Genomic DNA, 19,089 nt, shown 5'->3' with positions numbered 1-19,089 from the left:
TTACATTTATTTGTAATAAAACTTCGGCTTTTTTGTAACGTCAAAAATAACATAAATTGGCATGAGTTTGTACATGTCAATTATGTAATTTCTATAAACATATTACTTAAACATGCAAATTTATGCATGTGTAGTGGTGAAGCATTTCATATACTATATATATATATATATATATATATATATATATATATATATATATATATATATATATATATATATATATATATATATATATGCAGTAGTTCTACCAACTGTTAAGACTTTATTTAGGTGTGGTGGTTATTCAAAGTATATCATGTACTGTATAATATCGCCTTACTTATGTATTACACATGTTCAAACTGCAGTGCCTTTGATTTCTGCTTGTTGATTTTCTTGACCTTTCTCTGTGGCCTTCTCCTTCTTGTCCTCGCCGCCCCTGTTAGAAAGTAATGGTTAAATAATTGAACAATTTCCATTTAAATGGAAAAGAAGAGTTATCGACTGGGGATACGACTACTCCGAGGAATACCTGAAGCATGTACTCCTCAATATAATTTAATGCAGTGATAAAAACCGTACATTTATCTTTTCAAATTAAGAGCAAATTGATTTGAACATGAAGTAGTTTCTTTTTGGCTCTTCTTACTTCTTCTTGAAGAGTTTCTTGAAGGAGCTCCGAAAGCCTCCCTTGTCCTGCTTGCGGCTCCTCTCGCTTAAAGGCGTGTGGTGGGGGTGCTCTTCACCCCCCCACGGCTGCATGGCGGGGTCCTGACAGAGGGGCTGTGTGCAAAACACGCGAGTACGTGTCACGTCTTTCATGTTTCGAGCAAGTCTCAAGTGCCTGATTAAAAATAAGGGGTGTCAGGTTCACAGATTAATGCAATTAATTAATTACTGTTTTTTTAATCGTGTTAATCTCATTTTTAATCTCAACTATGTTTTCCGTATGATGATTAGATTTGCTTTATGCATCAGGCTCCTTGCGCTTAGGTCAAGCACACCCTAAAATGGACACTGATTGGCTGTCATTGTGATTGGCTTAAGCTGTTGCAGATGGAATGTGAAGTTCAGTAGCAGAAGCAAGACGCAAAAACGGAAGAGCGGTGAGTCTAGTGGTTCCGATGGATGGTAAATCTCGCTTTAAAAAAATGCCCAGAAAATGAGATTTGTTCTGTTTTGCCGTATTTTTGACTAGTGCTCGAAAATGCAACGTAGCGCTTTATCACGTCCGTCGCTGCGTCGTCCCACCATGCCGAGCAGCCCGTGAAGGTCGTCGCACGGTTTCTCGCCATCCTTCCTGTTTATCGGCGAGTTGTGGATCTTGCGGGACGGCGTGCCGCACCCTCTGCTGCCCCTGCTGCCTTGCCGCTCCAGCTTGGCGTGCCCGCCGTCCGTGACCGCGCTGTCCATCTGGAGGCCGTTCAGCGACTGCGTGGACGCCAAACGCGGAGCTGACCCACCCGGAATCTCCCAACTTCAGTACCGGGTGGTCTCACCTTGCTTTTTTTGCGCTGGCTGGGCTGAAGGGGGCGCTGGTGAGCGTGGCGCATCAGCGCCGCCTCGTCCGGGGAGGCGCTCCCTCGGATGGGAAGTCTGTTGTAGCCGTTCCCGAAGATGTCCCGGCTCGCCGGCGCGCGGCGCGACGGGCTCAGGGGAGCTTTGGGACACTTGACGAAGGCGATGTCGATGGACGAGTCGGACGAGGCAGAGGAGCAGCGGTCGAACGCCGACTCGTCGCGGAGGGAGATCCTCTCCTCCTCGTAGAGGCACTCCATCCCGGGGGGGTCCGGGGGGAGAAGAAATTCCTCCAAGGCGTCGGCCAGAGCCGAGCCCGGCTGGACCTGCCGGAATTCGGAGGGTCTGGATGCCGCGTGATGCTGACCCGAGCGCTCGGACGCTTCCGTTTCAGGGATGCTGCCCAGACCTGGAAGCCCAAAGGTTGATTGTGTCATTTGAACTTGTAACTTTTAACAGATTTAATTTAGATTCTAACGAGTCACATTCTTAAGCACATTAAGTCATTCAATCCCAAAGACGTATTTTTACGTTATTTTTTAGGTGTCCACGAATTCAATCCCTATCTATATTTATTACCATTTGTTTTCAGCATTTTGGTAAAAACTGGTTTGAAAGTGACTAGTACTAAAGTAATCATCACTTTGGCTAATTAGGTCCCAAACTAATTGATTACTTTTGATATTAACTCATTCAATCCAAAAGACATATACTTATGTTATTTTTTAGATGTCCACAAATTCAATCCCTTAACTTGTAACTTTTGTTTAACAGATTTAATTTAGATTCTAACGAGTCACATTCTTAAGCACATTAAGTCATTCAATCCCAAAGACGTATTTTTACGTTATTTTTTAGGTGTCCACAAATTCAATCCCTTATGTATATTTTTTACCATTTGTTTTCAGCATTTTGGTAAAGACTTTTGAAAAAGTGTCGAGTACTAGACATATACTTATGTTGTTTTTGTGTTTTTGTTTTTTAGAAGTCCAGACATTCAATTCCTTATTTAAATGTTTTAACATTTATTTTCAGCATTTTGGTAAAAGCTGGTTTAAAAGTGTCTAGTATGAAATGAAGCACTAAAGTAATCAATTACATGAGATAAAATAATTGATTTCTTTAGGTAATTCACTCATTCAATCCCAAAGACGTCTATATACGTTATCTTTGTTTTCGTCGGTACCGGTCCGTGGATCAACTGGTACCGGGCCGCGTGGGCTGCACCCGAAATAATGTTTTGGAGATGATTTAGTTTAACAGTTCATACGTTTGTGCGCTTAATCTTTGTTTTTTTTTTGGCGCCACCTCTGGCCACTGTTGATATTACAGAGAAGGATGATGTGGTTTTTAGAGCAGCCAGCATCCCCCCCCCCCGATACAAATTACCCATATAGTAAAATAAATATAGATATTTATATATAAATATAAATATAGCCAATAAACCCAGGAACCCCGCATCGCAGCGTGCATCTCTCTCACCTGTGTGTTTGTGTTTACGCGGGTCCACTTCGGGGCTGTAGAACTGCAGCTGAGGCGGCCACTCGGGATCGTAGCAGTTGGCTTCAGAGTCCTGCTCTCGATCCCGCTCGTGGAAGCGATGGCTGGACTGGATCTGCTCCAGGAGGCGCTGTTTGCTGTGTTTGGCTTGGTTAGTGTGTTCCCTGTCCACATTGAAAGCCCCCCCCCCCGAAGAAGAAATGTCAGATGTCAATAGAATTATTTTTTTTACTGGCAGTGACAGGAAGAGTACAACTTTTTTTTTTCAATTTAAGAGCCAATTGATTGGAACATTACGTTCTATGCAGATGTTCATTGTAATTAGTGGCATAATCTTTCAGCAGACAAGCCAGAAATAAAACATGTTTCATGAGCAATCTTCTGGAGTTGCTGGAAAAAAAATATGAAAAATAACATTTTTTCCCATTGCTACTTACAACACGGTGCCACTGTGAGGGTAAGGAGATCCTTGAAGGCCACCTTCCATGGTCCTCAGAAGCTGCTTCATGGACGACCTGCTGCACACGCGTCATCTTTACGAAAGCTAGGTTATGTTTACAAGTATGAACGTTGCTCTGATTTAGTGCTGACCTCTTGACCTCCTGCCGGTTTTGCATCAGGAGCTCCTGGTTGCGCTGCAGGAGGTGTTGATGCTGGCTGGAGAAGCTGCGGAATCGCTGGATGCACACCAGCAGCAGGTAGTAGTCTGGATGCGAGGCCTCCGTTTGTCTCAATAAGGCCTAAACACACACACGCACGTGCTAAGGCTAAGCCAACTAGTCTATGGGCAAAAATACACATAAAAAAGATCAAAAAAATTTTTTAAAAGTGACAAGCATGTTTTTAATGTATTGTGTGCTACCTGTAAAAGTAGCAAATATTCCGGAATCCTCTTCACTGGTTGCAGGAGCAACACGTGCAGGGAGGGTTTAGACTCGTCACCCGTGATGTCACTCTTGGGGACAGTAGCAGAGGCAACCAATCAGACATAGAGACAGGAGAGGGAGAGCGGGACAGAGGAAGGAAAGTCAGTCGGGGTGACAGGAGAGGGACATAGGGGGAGAGAGAGAGGAGTAGAGGGAGACAGACAGAAGGAAAGAGAGACAGAGGCGAGAGAGGGAGAGACAGAGAGAGAGGGAGGAGAGACAGAATCATGAAGTCTTGCGCAACTGAGATATGAAAACGGCCTGTTCTGTTAAATATCCTCCTGAAAGCCAGCCTATTCATTTATGTCCACTGTTGCGTCCAATTTGTATCAGCAAGACAGCAAAGTTCACTGCATCGCACATGATAGATAAAACAAGGCCCGGATGTCATCTACTCAGCACACTAGGGCTTAAATTGAAGGTTTTTTATCTCAGGACACACCTCAAAGACCTTTGTCCATTTATTTGACCTCCCCGGGCCTGTTTGCGTCTTTTTACCTCGAGGAAGGCGGACATTTTGACGGTGTTTGAGGCCAGCATGGTGACCACGGCCAGGCAGTCGGGCAGCTCCTTCAGGTAGGACACGTACAGGTCCAGGAAGTCATTCTGTGGGTTAAGTCATGTTCCAGGTCATTTTCTCTCAATTTGAAAAGAAAGTTCTACTGTCCCTGTCATGGAATTACAGAGCATTAAATCAGCCCTTGATTGTATTTTGCCCAATCCTTTGATCTTTAAATCAAAGTCATTTCACATCGGTATTGAAAGAAGGCACGAAGGAGCTGAAATTTTACCCAGATGCTAACAACATATTAACGTTCAAAATGGCATGACCACAAAATTAATTTGTTCCGTTTTTTTTTTTTCAATTAAGCTATACCTCTTTGCTGGTGAGCCTCATGAAGATATCTCCCATGATGCCTTGCCACTGGCACCTGAGGACGCGTTCCTGCAAGATGTGCAGCAGGTCCAGGTGCTGCTGGATCAGGAACCTCAAAGAGCTGGGAAACGGACTGTTGCCGCCCAGGGAAGACATGACATTATCAATTCAGGGGATTTTCCTTGCTCACATTTATATGATGATTTTTTTGCGAAAAAGCATTTCAGTCATTGGCAACTATTCGAATAAAAAAAAAGACCTCGCTGTGCTCTTTGTCAGCACGTGCACCAAAGCTTAACGGCAATTACTTTAACGAGCTACAGTATGTTATTAGATTTATGCATTTCCTGCTTTCCAATCACTGCAATGGTTCAATTTAGATCACGGGTGGGCTTTTAGGTATGTGGACTAATAGTGAAGGCATCGGCAAAAAAAATTTGACCGTTTGTCTTTTGCAGTGAGGGCTTCTGAGTCGTTGAAAGAGATGTTAGCCTTCAGCAGCAGAGACAAGTGGGACACGTAGATCCTCTCGGACTCCAGGAGCTCCAAGGCGGCCTTCTGTCTCATACCTAAAAAGAAAAATTAAAGGTCAAAGTGCGACGTTTATGAGTTTCATCTGTTGTACATTTATGAATAGAAATGGGACAAGCCCCAAATCCCACAAGACGAGATGTCTCGCGAGATTGGGTCCACGAGATGACACGAGATTTATGATTAACTTCGACGTAAACTGTGAGATTTTAGACAGGATTCTCCTGATATGTATAAATATATATATACACACACATATATATGTTTTTTTGTTTGTTTGTTTTTTCAATGAGACAAAGTGCGGTCAGATGCACAGAAGACATTTGACTCATGTTGGTATGTTCAAGTGATCAGTAGCAATCAGACTGCTCTCTAGCTGCTAGCTAGCGGCTAATTTCTGCTATAGATGCTGCAAAACGTTGGCAACAGGCGCTGTACATAAATGTCAGTGCAATTCATTCAGAAGTCGTGACTCGCTACTCCAGGCAGGCACGAAAAGTGTAGGCAGTAGAAAAAGTTGTCACAGGTTTAGCTCTATAATTTTTTTTAATGAGACGATCTCAGACGCACAGTAGACAAATTTGAAACACATATATACTCCATCTTGCTGCGGCTGACCTTCATTCTTCTCTTATCCTGGACTAACCTCCACCATTCTAGCTTCTTCTCCTCCACCTGTTTTCTACTCTCACCACAGACCACACTATCATCTGCAAACATAGTCCTTGGAGATTTCTATCTAACCTTGTCTGTCAGTCTGTCCATAACCCCCCCCAAAAAAAAAAAAACCAGATCTCGTGCGTTGCAGAAGCGAGAAATCTCATGGCGTTTTATGTTTTAAACTTGTGAGATCTTGTCCAAGATACCTTTTTATTACACTTCAATCTGGTAAAAAACTGAACTGGATTTAACAGATAAATGTTTGTAACCCATTGTGCTTTCTTACAGTTTTCATTGACGCTATCGGGGGTTTCCGTGTCCTCTCGACCGTTTCTGCCGTCCCCCCACGCCGGACTCCTGGGCGAGGAGCGTCTCTGCTGCTCCGAGGTAGGAGCTGCGACACACTTGATTTAATTCCTTTCAACTGTCTCGGTCGAGCAGCGTTCGGTCGCTCACCGTGCGTGGACGCGCCGCTCCTTTGTGACAGCGGCGACTCGCCAAAGTAGCGCTGGATGATGCCGATCTCCGATTGGCCGGCTGCGCAGATGCGCTCGTCCCCGCATGTGCTCAGTACGTCGGACTTGGAGCTCTTCCTGCTTTTTGGGCCGATTAGAAATGGGTGTCACATGGTTATAATATTATTAAGAATTAGATTTGTAGGGCTACCTGTGCGGAACATTGATGGGGGTCTCCGGCTGCCATATTTCTACCTGCTTACTTAGATCCTGTTGTCTGTTTGACACATCCTGAATGTGGAAAAAGGCCGCATTCAGCTCCTCCTGCAAATGGAAACCAGTTGATGAGTTGGATTCTAGCTTTGTGTTTAATTTTCAATATACTGTAGAACTTCGGCATTTGGACAGAGTTAGGATGAGGTTCAGCAAGTATACACATATATATATATATATATATATATATATATATATATATATATATATATATATATATATATATATATATATATATATATATATATATATAAATTGTTTGTTTTTTTACTAAAAGGAAGAAAACTAGCAATGTGAACCTGCAGTTGTATTTTTTTTTTGACTGGTTGGACTTACAGTAAAATGAATTTAAAAAATGCAAGGAAAATAGCAAGGTAAATCCACAATAGAAAAAGTTATGGTCATAAATAAAAACCACAGCAAATCTAGAAGATAGCTGGAAATCTCTTTTATTTCTGCCCTTGTCTGCTAGAAAATTGTGTCAGTAATGATATTCCCCATGGTTATCTTAATAACATCTTCACAAAGTAAAAGCATATAGCATTTTGAAAAATTTAGCCAAAAGGTTCTTCACGTTCCAATTAATTTGCTCTTAATTAAAAAAAAAAAAAAATCTATACTGTATCTGTCACGGTGAAAAGCATTCACTTTTGTTTTTTAGCGTACCCCAATTTGAGAACCGGTGGGTTAGGGAAAGATCTGTCAAATTTCCGTCAAATTTCAGGTTTGGTCAGTGAGCAGGCAGAACAAAAACCTGGGACAGTCCCAAGCGTCGTCCCTGCCGATGAATGTCCACCACTTCATGTCTGAAATAGCTGCCTTCCTGCCTAATATATTACATTACTCCACTACCTCCATTCAGTCAGATGTTCCCCATTAGGCTTACTGATGCTTTTCCACCTTCATCAAGAATACACTCCTTGTGTGCGTCTGTGTGTTTGTGCGCGTGTGTGTTGGGTCACGGGGGTCACTTCATGGTGTGTCCGGCACCTTGAAAGTGTTGAGCGAGTTCTTGAGGCCCATAATCTTATCATCCACGTCGGTCTGGTGGGCCTGCAGGCTCTCCTCCAGCCGCCGGTCCTTCTGGCGCAGCTCGCACAGCTCCGCCAGAGAGATGCGGAGACCCTCGCGCAGCTCCGCAACCAGGCCCTGCAGCTGTGGGGTGGGGTGCAAATGTCGTGTCGTTTTGAGGAGGAGGATGGATGGATGATGGATGGATGGATGGTGAATGGATGGATGATAACAATTGTTGGATGGATGATAGATTGATCGATTGATTGATAAAAAAATGTTGGAGGATGGATGGATGGATGATGAATGGATGGAGGATGGATGGATGGATGGATGGATGGATGGATGGATGGATGGATGGATGGATGGAATGGTGGGTGGTTTAATGGATGATGGATGGATGGAATGATGGATGATAATTGTTGGATGGATGATAAATGGATTGATTGATAAAAAATGTTGAAGGATGGATGGATGGATGATAACAATTGTTGGATGGATGATAAATGGATTGATTGATAAAAAATGTTGGAGGATGGATGATGATTGGATGGATGGATGGATGGATGATAACAATTGTTGGATGGATGATAAATGGATTGATTGATAAAAAAAATGTTGAAGGATGGATGGATGGAAGGATAAAAATTGTTGGATGGATGATAGATGGATTGATTGATTGATAAAAATTTTTGGATGGATGGATGGATGGATGGATGATGATACCAATTGTTGGATGGATGATAGATTGATTGATAAAGTGTTGGATGATGGATGGATAAAAATGTTGGATCAGTGGATGATATATGACAAAAACATGTTAAAAAGATGGATGATGATAACAAATGTTGAATGGATGGATGTATGGATGGATGGATGGATGGATGGATGGATGGATGGATGGGTGGGTGGGTGGGTGGGTGGATTGATAACAACAGTTGGATGATGGATGGATGGGTGGATGGATTGATAACAACAGTTGGATGATGGATGGATGATATTAGATGATGGATGGATGGATGGATGGATGGATGGATTGATTGATAGCAACAGTTGGATGATGGATGGATGGATATTAGATAAATGATGGATGGATGGATAATAGATAAAAAATGATGGATGGGTGGATAAAAAATGTTGTCTCAAAGGATGCATAGATCAATATATTTTGATGGATGGATAAAATTGTTGGATGGATGGATGGTGCGCTTGAGGGAAATTTCCCATTTTTTCCCTTGTTTTCCCACCATTTTCATTCCTCATTCTTGACAATGATTTGAATCTTTCACATTTGTCTAGTTCCTTTCCAGTACTTGTCATTTGTCACCTTTACAAAAACGATTTCCATTTGACATGGAACATTAGGCATATATTGCATAGCACGCACCCACATATTTGGGGTCTTCAGGTGGAGCAAAAATCAAACTGTTAGTTGAAAAAAAAAAAAAAACCACACACACAGAACACATGCCTCCCTCCTGATGCCTTTCACATGACCCACACACACAGATAGAAAGATGGAGGACGGAACGAGTGAAAGAGAACGGGAATTTTGTTCCCATGAGCTGATTCAAATCTTCAGTCTGCAGAAACGTGAAAATGGCTCAGGCGAGAAAACGGAACATGCCTTTGGAACCTTGTTATCCAAATAACACAATAACTTATAGTAGTTATCTCTTTTTTTTATTGTTAGTGTTATTATCTGCCTGTGTATTAAGTGTGCTTGATGATTGCCTTAAATCACATTGTAAAAACATAATAATAAATGACTAAAATAGATAAATAGTACAGTAAATGAAAAAAGCAGTAAACAGATTTTAAAATCTGTTTGACTTTAATTAAATCTTATTTTGAAATGTTTGCTTTCACTTTGAAAAACTGCGCTTCAGCTCCATTTCCTGTTTTATTGGCTCGTCATTTGGTTCTCAGCGAATCATAGCGATGCAGTTGTCTTTTTTTTTTTTTTTAAGTAAACTGCATAAAAAGAGCAGGAACGTAGAAAGCGTCTTACCTGCGCTACCTCCATGTCAACCTGCTGCACTCTTTTGTCGTCTTCTTTATCTGGAAAAATAAAACACATTGAAAGAGGACCAAACACTTCATCCCAAAAAAAATGTTTGTAGAAGCCACAAGATGGCACCAAACCTATATACTGTATATATATATATATATATATATATATATATATCAGGGTTCACGTTATTGAGTTCTATTTTCCTCATTAAGAAAAAAACCAAATTGCCACTGTATTAAATATGGCTTTGACCTGGTGCTTCTTTAAATGAGATCACTATCCATGGAAATTGTAAATATACATAAAATTATATCACTTTTAACAATAACAAAAGAAAAGTTTACAGCTTATTCTGAATCTGAAAAAAAAATGCTTAAAGGTACAGTGTGGAAGATTTCGGGTGTTTTTCATTATGGACAGCAGGAGGTGCTGCATTCACCATTGTCCGTAGCTATAACAAACATGGCCGCCTCTGGAGAAGCGCCACCCCCCATGTAATATAATTTAATAATAACTCGACATATGACTATATTTAAAACATACTGTTGGTCTTTAAGAACACATTTTTGGACATTTTTTGGGGAAATTATAAGTTTTATAATCATTTAATTTATTCCTTTTTAATGAAAAACGGTCCCTTTAAAGTGCCTGAAATTTAAAAAAAAAAAAAAATGGCAATCTTCATTCAAACTAGAAATTTTTTGACCAACTGAACCATTTGATGCTCTGAAAAAAAAAGAATAAATAATATATTTTTTCAGTATTTTAACCTGAAGAAAAAGCTATAAAACTTATGCTGATTATTTTCAATTTACACAAACATTTTACAACAATTTATAACGTTTCTAACACCTGCACAGAATGTATTAATGAGACTCGTTAACACCTCCTAGTGCCGCAAATGTGGAATTACACTTCACGGTGTGAAAGCAAAAAAAAAAAACAAAAACAATAAACAGAATAAGTTCCATAAAACTGAATCAGAATTTGCAAAATCCGTGCGGTGTCCATTCTGGCTTCCAGTATGTAACAACAACCCTAATATATGCATACTTGGTAGTGCGCCATTCTTCCTCGTGCGTCATTCATACATAATCGCAAGTCGAGAGATTTTGCGACGCGCAACGTGACGTTAGCCTCACAACGGGCTCACTTTGTTCCATGAATGTCAAAGGTGAGCGGCGCTGTGTGAAATAAACACTCGCACACGCGCTTGGCTAGCCCGAAGGCGCAACCGTGGAACTGCGCTCATGTGAACAGCCGCAAAAAGAAGAGACACCCCGTGGCTGCACTCATGTATCAAAATATTTCATTCTCTGCCCTGTTATGAAGAATCGTAATTGATAAATTGTAAATTTACAGTTTTTGGCCTGTTTCGAAAAGCCCTACAAAATACGCAAATGTAATTTGCGGTTCATGACGTTTGGACACCACTAAAGAGCGAAAAGTGAGTGATGCACATTAGTACTTCTGAATCGAAAGTAATAAAAGCCATTTATGTCCTGTGTGTTGTTGATAAGTAAAATTGGAGCCATTGTTTTATTCCTAAATAATCATACAACTTAATTTTTAGGTGTTTTTCACAGATTGAAAGAAGCTCAACTATGTAAACCAGTTTATTATCACTATTATTTTTCTTACGGGCTGTGCCAAATGACAGTTTTAGCCTGTGCCATGGACCACAAAAAATAGAACATCGGGCCGCAAACAGCCCCCGGGCCACAGTTTGGACATCAATGGTTTAACCCATTACAATATTTTTGCTTTCCTGTCAATCACCAAACTCACATTCACATAAATTGTAGACTTTCATTGAAACCATTTTTGAATGTTTCTGTTTATTTTAAACATTATTTTTTGTGACTTTTAAACGTTTGTTGGGTTTATTTATTCCACTAAAATCTTCCAGAATGATTGAAGAAAATGAAGATGTTTTTTTTTTGAGTCCTGAGTGTTCCTACATGTTAAGACATATCAACATCTACATCACGCTGTTTTTTTGGCTCAGCTCCTTTTTGGATCATCAATACGGCAGTGATATTTGTCGATCATATCACGCGACATCGACTTGTGGAATTCCTGTTCGCCTTTTCTGCTCTGAGGATAATGGATCAAAAAGACGTCCACCTCTCCAAACTATTTTTTCTTACCTTTTTCATGTGGTGACATGTCTTCTGTATGCTCCTGAGCTTCCCGTGGACTCTCCTCCATGTTTTAATCCTTGCAGTGCGATCCAACGGTTGCTTGCGTTGGCACCTCCAGCGGAGAACCGAGAAGAAGAAGAAAAAGATGATGTGATGAAGCGGAGGGCCGGCGTTGACGTCCCTCCCCTGCAAACAGCATGTGAGTCCTGTGATTTGTCTTGTGCGCACAAACGGCTCCTTGTTTGAGCCCGGGCCGTGCAGACGCTCGTCACGGCATCGCACTCTACACCGCATTGAAAACAAATCGCCAATCATGCCAATAATGAGGGAAAAAAATTAACACGACAATCAGTCAACTACATCAACTCATTCAATACCAAAGACGTATTTTTACGTTATTTGACGTATATTATTTTCAAGAATACTGTACATATATATATATATATATATATATATATATATATATATATATATATATATATATATATATATATATATATATATATACACTGTACTCAAGTACTAGTAATCATGAATGGATACTAGTCATGAAGTCGAAATTAATTATTTAGTTCAGTGCTTAATTCATTCAATCCCAAAGACGTATTTTTACGTTATTTGACGTATATTATTTTCAAGAATATTGTGTATATATATATATATATATATATATATATATATATATATATATATAGATAGATACACTGTACTCAAGTACTAGTAATCATGGATGGATACTCGTCATGAAGTCATTTAGTGTTTAAAAGTCGAAATGAATTATTTAGTTCAGTGCTTAATTCATTCAATCCCAAAGACGTATTTTTACGTTATTTGACGTGTATTATTTTCAAGAATATTGTATGTATATATATATATATATATATATATATATATATATATATATATATATGGACTGTACTCAAGTACTAGTAATCATGGAAGGATACTCGTAATGAACGATGAACGATGACTTTAGTATTTAAAAGTCGAAAGTAATCATTCAGTTCAGTGCTTAATCATTTACTTAACTACTTGAGTACCCAAAGTAAACAGTTATGCTGGCACTTAATCGCCTAAAATAATGGATGACTTACATACTAAATTACTTGATGTCGTTTATTAATTTGGTACTCAATTCATTTAATACCAAGCATTTTTACACCCCCGAACACTGAAAAAAAACTGAGAAAAAGAAAGTAAGTAGATGAGGATCTGGGATCTTAAAAGAAATAAAATAAAATAAAAATGTCTTTGGGAATGATTTAATTTAGAAAGAATTTTTTTTTCAAAGGACCGGAGATGCCATAGAAAATCTGTCAGCTAAAATGATGATGTAACATTTGAGCATTTTTTTTTTTTGAGCATTCAAGAGGCTTCAAACCATCCAATGCCACACCCATTTTAATTTTACTTCCCCGGAAAACATAAACAACAATAATAACATACTGTGTATTTAAAACAACAACTTTTAGTCAACCTTAAAGTCAGCTTGCTTAATGCTAACACATAATGGGAAATGCCATAGATAGGCTAACAAATAGTATGTACTAGTTTTAAAGACCAGATATTAAAATACTTGTGTATTGATGAAATATTTATTTATTCATTTATTTAATTATTTATTTTCACCGGACTTCAGTGTCTTGGATCATGTTTTTTTTTTCCTTCTTGTCCAGAAAAATATAACAAAATATTGTGGTAGTTCAAGAGCTGTATTTCAGGAGTACAAAAAAAATGCATTTTGATTTTTTTTCCACGTGCTTGTGGATGTTTGTGTGGTAAGAAGCACGTGGGCAGAAGTATTGGGACATTAGGGCATGACACAAGCAGGAAGTACGGAAGACAATGTGACTTGAAGCTATTGCCAGTTTGTTTTCCTGCCACAAGCCATCCAGCAATTGCTTCTTTCTTTCTTTTTCTTTTTTTTTTTGCTCACCTGCAGCCTTCAGATCTTTTCCGCATCATTTCCTTCGTTCTGTTTTACTTCCTCATTCTGTCTTCATTCCTTTTTCCGGGTTTCATTTCTCTGTTTCCACTTTCTATATTTACTTCCTTCACTCCCTCTTCCTTTTTTGTTTCTTTCTTGCTTTCACTTCTTCCTTTTAATCCTTCCTTCTTTCCTGGTCTTCTTGATCTTCCTTCACTAGGTCCTTCCTGCCTGTCTTCCTTCCTTGATTGGTTCCTTCCTTCTTTCCTTCCTTCCACCATCGGTTTCTTTCTTCATTCTTTCATTGTTTTTTTCACTGATCCCTTCCTTCATCGGTTCCTTGTTTGCTTCCTTCATTGGTTCTTTCCTTTATTCATCGGTTCCCTCATTCCTTCATTGTTTCCCTCCTTCCTTAATTGGTTCCTCTCTTCCTTTTTTGCTTTCTTTATAGTTTCCTACCTTTTTGGTGCTTTCCTTCATTCATTGATTCATTCATTCCTTCTTTACATTCTTCAGTTTCCTTTTTCCTTCTTTTCTTCTTTCCTTCAATCTTTGCTTTTTCAGTTACTTCCTTCTTTCCTTTCTTTACTATTTTCTACTTCTTTTTTTCCATTCTTCCTTCTTTTTAGTTCTTTTTTCCTTCCTTTCTTCCTTCCTTAATTGGTTCCTCTCTTCCTTTTTTGCTTTCTTTATAGTTTCCTACCACTTTTGGTGCTTTCCTTCATTCATTGGTTTCTTCATTCCTTCTTTACATTCTTCAGTTTCCTTTTTCCTTCTTTTCTTCCTTCCTTCAATCCTTGCTTTTTCGGTTACTTCCTTCTTTCCTTTCTTTACTATTTTCTACTTCTTTTCTTCCATTCTTCCTTCCTTAATTGGTTTCTCTCTTCCTTTTTTGCTTTCTTTATAGTTTCCTACCTTTTTTGGTGCTTTCCTTCATTCATTGGTTCCTTCGTTCCTTCTTTACATTCATCATTTTCCTTTTTCCTTCTTTTCTTCCTCCCTTACATCTTTCTTAACTTCAATGGTTGCTTTCTTCCATCCTTGCTTTTTCAGTTCCTTCCTTCTTTCCTTTCTTTACTGTTTCCTACTTCTTTTCTTCCCTTCTTCCTTCTTTCATTGTTTCTTGCCTTCCTTTTTTCATTAGTTCTTTCACTACTTTCTTCTGTCATTGGTTTTTTCCCTTTATTCATTGGTTCCCTCATTGTTTCCTTCCTTGCTTAATTGGTTCCTCTTTTCCTTTTTTGCTTTCTTTATGGTTTCCAACCTTCTTTGGTTCTTTCCTTCAATCATTCATTCCATTCTTCATTGTTTCCCTTTTCCTTCTTTTCTTCCTTCCATCCTTCAGTGGTTTCTTGTATCTTTCTTTACTTCAGTGGTTCCTTCCTTCCATTCTTGCTTTTTTGGTTCCTTCCTTCTTTCCTTTCTTTCCTATTTTCTACTTCTTTTCTTCCATTCTTCCTTTATTAGTTCTTTTTTCCTTCCTTTCTTCCTTCCTTCCATCCTTCAGTGGTTCCTTACATCTTTCCTCACTTCAATGGTTCCTTTCTTCCATCCTTGTTTTTTCGGTTCCTTCCTTCTTTCCTTTCTTTACTGTTTCCTACTTCTTTTCTTCCATTCTTCCTTCCTTTATTAGTTCCTTCCGATCTTCCCTCATTGGTTCCTACCTTCTTTCCTCCCTCTCTATCCACCTTTCTACCCTTTCTCCCAGACTCATTCATTCCTTCTATCCTATCTTCTGTTTTAGCTACTCTTCTTGACTTCATTTCTACCTTAATGTCTCCCTCTTTTCACTTTTCCTTTCCTTCCATTTCACATCCATCTAATCGCTCCTTCCTTATATGATCATGTCCCTCTCTCGTTTCTCCTGCTTCCTGATGAGCTATCCTTTCTCTGCATAACCATCCTTGCCTCTATTCCTTATTTTTTTCTCCGTTCCTTTCTTTTCAATCCGATCAAAGCGTCTGTTTCTCTACTCTTAATTTCATCATGTGCCGCCCTCTGCCGGTCACTTTTGTGTAATACATCTTTCATATGTCGCTAAGCGTGTGGGCACGTGTGTATCTGAATGTGCGTGTAGGAGGACTGCTGAGGGAGGGTTTCCTCTGCGGTTGGCATCCCCTGGTGTATCGGAAAAAAAAAAAAAAAAAACAGAACGAAGCGTGAAATGTATTTGCATGCTTCAAAGTAAACGAAGTCGTCTTCCATTGCGGCTTTTAGAAATAACATTGAATTTTCACAATGATGATGTCGCACTGGCTCCCCCCGCCCTCACGCGTGCATGCTTGCTCCACAGCACATCTGCACGCCTTTGCATCCACAGGTGCAAACAGTCCGCGTACATGTGTGGCACGCGTGTGTATGACCACATCACACACATGCACGTGAACACCTGTGGCATGGCGAACATATGATGGGAGGAAACAGCCATGTTGGCAGCTTCCTCTGCATATTCTTACACCTCGGGACAGAATTTATGATTGACTATTTCCCTTTGGCATGTTAATGCAGCTTCACTTTGAAATTTTAATGAATATTTGAAAATGTTGTATCATTATCCATCCAAAATCTAATTTACCAATATAGTGTCACTGTTTTTAAATCCAGATTAATTTTGGACAGTGCCACTTCATTTTTTTATTTACCCAGGTCAGTGCAACCAGTACCGTAATATGATCAGAATGTAAATATATTCTTGTATTAGTGGAGTGGTTTATTATTATTGCCCTTAGCTCTATTACTGTCTTTTTTTTTTTTTTTGGTTTTGTTCTATTGCCTACCTTATTATTTGCTCGATTATGGAATGTAGTCTGCTCAAGGAAGTGAACAGAATTTCATTGTGTGGTATTATTATGCATATGATAATAAAACTCTTGAATCTTAAATTTTGAGTTTTGGAGACACTGTGCTCATAATAAAAAAATGCACAAAAAAAATGAGGGAACTAATGAATAATGCACACAATACTATATAAATATTTTTTTCTGGACTCCATACAACAATAGAGACAAATGTGGATCTTTGTTTTTATTTGTTTGTTTTTTTTTCACCCCAAAAAAGTATTAGTCACAGGATTTAAGATACATTTTACTGCATCTTGTTTTGTGGCTAACACACACACACACACACACACACACACGCAAACCACAAAATGTATTTTTCTCCAAGTCTATAATATGAAATAGGTGAAAAACCACACGCCCTTTCACACTTTTCAGACCATAACCTTTCCAGTCTTCCCCCATACGCCCACACAACACACACGCGCACACACACACACACACACGAATATTGCAGACACTAAAAGCGAACATAAAGTTCTCTCTTCTTTATATAGAATACAGTTCATGCTTGCATGACTTTACACACTTTGTTTTGACCCTTGTAAATATTCCATTGTCTTCATAACGCTACTTTGAATACCTAACACAACTTTGAAGACCTAACTCTAGTTTGAAGCCCTATAATGAAACAGGTGAGAAACCCAACGCCGTATTGTTTTGTGACAATGGAAGAACCTTAAAATGTGTGTTTTTCAACCTGAAAACATGAGGTCAACTTTGGAAAGCACTGCACTTATAGGCGAGGAATTGCGCGCATTTAAGGCGTGTTTAACAAGTTCATTTGGCAACAAAGTGTGTTTTCTTTGTCATACATTGCTTAAACAATATTAATACAAACGATTTACAAAGGAAAAAAATACATTTTCACAATCAATCATTAAGTATGTAAGCAAATATGTATGTGCATCTATGCATGCATGTGCATATGTATGTAAGGTATATGCATATATTGAATATTTATGTAATGAAGCAAATTTGTGCATACATTTGTGCATACATGGTTGTATGTATGCTAGTATGTATGTATGCATATATGTACTGTATATGCTTGTATGTAAACATATATTTGTGCATGTTTTTTTTTTTAAATGTGATTTTTTTTTTTACATGTAGTGTAATCTGTGTGTGTATGTGGGGGGGGAGACACTAAATATTGATTGAAATGGTTAGTGAGTTGCAAAAAATAATACAAATCATGTAAATAATGCTTTGGGGGATTTTTTGTTTACTTTGTAATGAGCTGTTGGTCTTAGACGTATAAAACTGTGTGTTTGCTGTTTAATCACAGCCATGTGAGAACAACTGTACTAGCACACTTCCACAAACCGTCAACAAGCGGAGAACACATGTGCACACACACGCGCGCATGTATGTGCGGGAATATATACGTTCTGTATATACATACACACAACAAAATAATTTAAATAATATTTGATTACTTATATATGATATAAAATCATACGTAATTTGTAAGCTTCACTTAAAAAGCATTGTTACGTTTAGTTTGTTCTTAGTTTGAAAAGAAAAGCCCACTGTTCGTGTCAGTAGATTTGTGAATATTTCCGATTTTGAACGGCAGTAAATGAGCCCGACATGGGCTAAATTTGACATTTGCAGTGTGTACCTCTCAAATTCCCATTCGCAACAGCATGGTGTATTAATCTATGTGATATTTTAGCCTACAGGTGATTTTTTTTGTATGTTTTTCCTTTGATATCACACGTCAAAAACGCCGAAAAAGCCAAGTTGGGTCAAAATTTCCCTCAGGAGTTAAAGGTCCTTGCAGGAATTTGTAACAAGAAAATTAATAAATGAGACATGCTATGGGAGTGAGCATGACATGAAAAATGTGATTTTTGAGCATCTTTTCGGATCTCTTCTGTTTTGACAAGATTTTATTGTCCTTGAGTGACCTAGCCGCGTACTACATTGACGAAATTTTCCCGAATCCTCAAACTTCCCAAAAATAAACCCTCACCCCAGTCTCGGGTCAACACCAGCTTTGCTGCAGGCCATGACACGCCCAGCTGCCACTAGACCACACCCCTTAAAGGCACACCTCCAACACACCATACACGACATAATATTTTCCCACTCCACGCTGCTCTTTGTCTTTGATCAAAACACAGAAGGAAAAAAAATGACTTCATAAATGCCTCCGGTGTCAATTTTCCCAGAGACGTTCGACTTATGTAAATGCATTCAAATGTTAACACGCTTTCAGGTGAACTTGCGCAACCTCCGCCTAGAAGGGGCAATTAAGGACCCGTGCGTGTGTGTGTGTGTGTGTGTGTGTGTGTGACACATAGTTGCGACCTCTCACAGCATGCTGTTAGGTCTTCAGAGTCACAGCGCTATTGTGTCCACTTGCAGCCAGTCAATATTATGAAACACTCACACACTATTAGTCCAGGTGGCCGCTATTGTCTAGCGA

At 39.1% G+C, this 19,089-nt stretch overlaps 1 protein-coding gene across 2 annotated transcripts; it reads right to left on the bottom strand.

The window, feature by feature from the left end:
• Positions 1–250: 250 nt before the first annotated feature.
• arhgef33 (Rho guanine nucleotide exchange factor 33) lies at positions 251–11,967 on the bottom strand. 2 transcript variants are annotated; one of them, XM_088421755.1, is made up of 17 exons: positions 11,895–11,967; positions 9,742–9,791; positions 7,710–7,874; positions 6,658–6,770; positions 6,448–6,587; positions 6,278–6,385; positions 5,243–5,369; positions 4,801–4,933; positions 4,422–4,529; positions 3,860–3,952; positions 3,589–3,737; positions 3,435–3,512; positions 2,980–3,161; positions 1,479–1,906; positions 1,231–1,410; positions 629–762; positions 251–418 (listed from the first exon to the last, which is right to left on the bottom strand). In XM_088421755.1, the coding sequence occupies exons 1-17, from the start codon at positions 11,953–11,955 to the stop codon at positions 337–339; spliced, it is 2,331 nt and encodes a 776-aa protein (XP_088277881.1). In that variant the 5' UTR covers positions 11,956–11,967; the 3' UTR covers positions 251–336. The 2 variants fall into 2 exon arrangements, with proteins under 2 accessions (XP_088277881.1, XP_088277880.1); XM_088421754.1 differs by having other exon boundaries at positions 3,435–3,515; positions 11,895–11,955.
• Between the last annotated feature and the right edge of the window lie 7,122 nt (positions 11,968–19,089).

Source organism: Hippichthys cyanospilos, chromosome 8, assembly GCF_059441005.1.
Source record: "Hippichthys cyanospilos isolate Australia breed blue-spotted pipefish chromosome 8, RoL_Hcya_1.0, whole genome shotgun sequence".
In the NCBI taxonomy this organism is placed as follows: domain Eukaryota; kingdom Metazoa; phylum Chordata; class Actinopteri; order Syngnathiformes; family Syngnathidae; genus Hippichthys; species Hippichthys cyanospilos.
This window is presented reverse-complemented; position numbering and strand designations above follow the sequence as displayed.